The following is a 4092-nucleotide window of genomic DNA, read 5'->3' on the forward strand; positions in this document are numbered from 1 at the left end:
ATTTCTTCATGATGGATTTAACTGGACTCCAGGAGACATTCAGTAACTTGGAACGTTCTACCAGAGGGTGACTATTTTTCTACAAGCCCTGTAAAGGAATGAAATGCTGCAAATTAGCATTTTTTAATACAATTATTTCAACAAACGTATGTTCCAGTAATAAATCACTGCGGTGTGATGACCAAAGCCATCCTCTGGTCTCTAATGTCAACTCGAACGTCTTCACTTTCAGACAGAACCAGAGTGAACACTTCCTGGATCACTGGCAGTAACGGTGGCTTCATGCTGTCCTGGGCTTCCAGTCCTGAAGCCAGCTGTGGATACATCGTGGACTGGTGTCCGACCCTCGACTGTGATGCTGTGGAGTGGATCAAAGTTCCTGCCAACAACACCAATGCCACTATATTTTCAAGTATGTCCTCATGTTAGCCTACAAAGCAGTTCCTGCTGTGACACCACATTCACTTGTGTTTCAACACTTCTGTCCTTCCTCCACTGCAGAAGACTTTAAAGATGGACTGAGGTATTCGTTGTCCATATACGCCTGCACAGAGGGCGCTCCAGTTCTTCTAGAGAGGAGGGAAGGCTACGTCCGAGAAACAAGTAAGACTGAATCACATGACCTCTAACGAAAGGTGTTGGTGGCACAAAGCAGCCGAAAGTGTTTCATCCATGTCCCACTTTGACAGTAATCGAAGAAAAGCTGTTTGAATCGCTGAAGTTCGAACAGCAGAAGACGGACGTGGAGATTTCCTGGGCGCCGATACCTCTGAGACGGCAGACAGTCTTCATCCGAGGCTACACTCTGTACTACTGGAACCAGGACGGTGACGGCGTGGTGTTCAACGTGAGCACAGGTAGCATTACAGTCATTATCATGGCGTCTGTTGACTTTCACAGTGATATGTCACGTGCTTTCCAAGATTTTTTTTTTTAAATTTTTCCAGTTGCCCACTGACCCACTTTTAGCAGGTTTTTTTCTAGCATTGAACATTTGACAAGTTGTGGCACATAAAGTAAAAATATGGGTGGTTCTGGAGTTTCAACGTGGTTCTACAAATATAACTTACTCATATGAGATGTTTTTGGTATTATTGTCCTTAATGTGCATCATTTTTCTTACAATAAACAAAAATAAAAATCTGTAATGATACTTTTGGCTGATTTAACTGCAGTAAAAGTGTAATTTTACAGTTAGCGTCATAAAAAACCAAATTAGCATCTCTAAAAATATGGATTCTTTAAAGTGTTATTTACAGTTTTGACAGATTTTATTATCATGCAACTGACCCATAATCAGAGATTATCTGATCTACTGTCCAATATGACAGATTCTGAATCAGTGACATGATGAGAAAGTTTCAGGTTTTTATCTCTAATAGTTCCTCAGATGTTGTTGATCAAACAGCCTCAAATTTCAGGAAAAAAAAAAGCTGAAAGTGGGTCGACGGGTAGTTTGAAAGATATATATCTCAAGAAGCATTTGATAAATTAATCTAAAATTGCACAAATACCTTTACAAATATCCATATAGTATGATAACATTTTTAAAGCAAATCAGCTTGAACATCACACAAGAGAAGATGTTTGAAGATAAACCTTTACGAAGCTAAATGTCTTGATTGTGTTTCTCTCCACACAAAGAGCTTCTGACTGAACATGAAGTTCCTCGTGGTGTCCTTGGAGTTCTGTTTGTTTCTTAGTCATTTCTGCCACTTCCTCCTGGTTTAGACGATCCTGAAGCCACCAGTCTGACGGCAAGAAACCTGAAAATCGCCTCGTATAAGTTCACGGTGGCGGCTCGGACGGCGCTCGGAGAATGTGGCAACACGTCTATTGACACCACCTTGAATTCTCTGAGTATGGCGCTTATTTGTCCCCTTTCAGACCAACAATCTACTGGAAACGTCCATTTGATTTCCAGGAAACAGAGGGTTGGTTTGATTTACTCACCTGGAACTTCTTTCCTCACCAGCTGATGATTTGTTCAAGACCTTCTTCGTCGCTCTGGGTTTGGTTTCGGGTCTCCTCATCGTCACGACGGTCCTCTGCTACAGACACTGGGCCTGGTATGACCACACTTTAGCTTTTTATGCACTTTGCCTTTTGTTGTCGCCAGATCTTTGTTGTAGATTCATTTTCGTGTCTTCTTCCATCTAACAGCATCAAAAATAAAGTCTATCCTCCGATCCCGAAGCCGGTGTTGATGGACAACTGGTTGACACCAGCGGTAAGTCCTGAAGGGTCGTAGGTGGTTTTATTCATCCTCAGGAGTGTTACTGCGTTGGTGAGAGCAGTCATACAACATTTACACTCCCAGTTGTGCAGCATGTGAATGTACAGTTTGACTATTCCCAGTTAGTCCAATTTTTAAAGCAACTGCTGCTCGACCATCTCCGAGCTGCCAGGTTTAGATTTCTAATATAAGAAACACATGATAGCATTTTTGAAACTAACAAACTACAATAAGAAAAATCATCTTTGAATATTCAGCTCAGTGTTTTGCAGGCCTACGTATTGGAAGAGATGCTTTGAGGTAAACTGAAGACATTAAATGATAAGTCGCCTCCAAACCATCTTTATGTGGGGTCCAAAAATAAAATAAACAAAAACGTGCTCGTATTAGAAAAATCCATTTTCTTATTCTTATATTTTGTGACTCTACTTGAATCAGACTGTCTACTAATATTTTCGTTTCTGGGGTAGAACTTGTCAAACTTGTTCAATCAGTTCTGAAAGTTCAACAAAAATTTCTCCTTTTTTTCCTCATTTTTGTCACCAACTCGTTCATATGAAAAGTATTCTGTGGGATTCGTTTTGTATCATCGTCACAAGAAAAGAGTTCTACGTCTTTCAGAACATTTACAGAAAAAAGCTGATGATGCAGAAGTCACCTAGTTTTTACTAAATGTTATGTGTCATTTAACAAAAATGGGAAAGTCTCCAAAATAACAGTAAATTTTTTGTCAAATAAATCGTTAAAAACTCTTGAAAAACATTCATTTTTCACAGTGTAGTCTTGTAGGGTCAGTAGGAAGTACCTTACCCACAGTAGGTATGTTCAGACCTAAAACAGTTTTAACAAGGCGGTTCTCACATTTGGAAAAAGCCCAAAAGTTTGATCCGTCCTTAAACAGATCACCTGTTCCTCCAGGGGTTCCTACAGATGATTGGATTCATACAGTATCCTCTGATTTGTCCAGACCCAGCCACCACCCATCTCTGACTCTTCCATCTGTTTTCCAGGGTGAACTTACTTGTCAGCGTCTTCACCTGGATCTCCAAAGTGAAGCTGACACCATGAACGTTCCGGAGCTGCACCGTAAACCTGGAGTGCCGGTGAACGACTACGTTGGCGAGAACGTGCCTTTTTCTTTCACGCAGACTCCCAAAGGTTACTACAACAAACCCCTGACGAAGGACAAGCCGCCGCCCCTGATCTTACCCTCCACGGACGCGCCGCCTCCGCCGGGTTTACCGTCGTCTCTGCTCAGAGGCGTGTTTCCCAACCCGTCGTACAACCTGGTACCCGGGGATCACCTGTCCAGCTGTGTGCCCAAGGTTCAGGAGGGAACACCTGTGATGGAAACCTCTGACGGATACCAGCCTCAGAACCAACCCTTCCCTCTGAGCCTGACAGCAGAGCGTCCGGACAGCCCCATGTCCTGTGGATCCGCCTACATTTTGGTACCATAGATGTCGTCCACATAGTTGCTGCTCGTACATGTGTGATGACATGTCTACGTTGCGCTGGTATTGTCGGCATAGTAACCTACTGCAGAGCTCAGAAAACAAAAGAGTCCCATACACTGACGCAGAAAGTGTGCTGGTTCAGTCAGACATGAAGACTTCCTGCTTTCTTCTTAGCCTGAACTGAATATCTTTAGACTGTTGAGAAATCAGGTGGACAGATTTGAAACAAGGCGTGTTAAAGCAACACTTTCATTCCAGGCGTGACACTGACCTGTCCACATACTTCGCTCATGTTGTTTGAACAGCTGTGTGGCTGATGTTTGCTTGTAGTGACCAGCAGAGGGAGCCAGAACCACATGACTGATTCTGAATGGACCAAACCGTCACAGTTTGTTTTTC

At 42.6% G+C, this 4092-nt stretch overlaps 1 protein-coding gene across 1 annotated transcript in view; it reads left to right on the forward strand.

The window, feature by feature from the left end:
• LOC103370978 (leukemia inhibitory factor receptor-like) overlaps window positions 1-3696 on the forward strand; it is a 10812-nt gene extending 7116 nt beyond the window's left edge. The window contains exons 11-17 of the mRNA XM_008300177.1: window positions 233-412; window positions 502-603; window positions 690-857; window positions 1732-1860; window positions 1976-2069; window positions 2164-2230; window positions 3247-3696. Of these exons, the coding sequence (XP_008298399.1) occupies window positions 233-412; window positions 502-603; window positions 690-857; window positions 1732-1860; window positions 1976-2069; window positions 2164-2230; window positions 3247-3696 (1190 nt within the window). The remainder of the gene's footprint in view (window positions 1-232; window positions 413-501; window positions 604-689; window positions 858-1731; window positions 1861-1975; window positions 2070-2163; window positions 2231-3246) is intronic.
• Window positions 3697-4092: the final 396 nt, after the last annotated feature.

The sequence above is a fragment of the Stegastes partitus genome, unplaced genomic scaffold, assembly GCF_000690725.1.
Source record: "Stegastes partitus isolate 25-593 unplaced genomic scaffold, Stegastes_partitus-1.0.2 Scaffold1506, whole genome shotgun sequence".
NCBI lineage: Eukaryota > Metazoa > Chordata > Actinopteri > Pomacentridae > Stegastes > Stegastes partitus.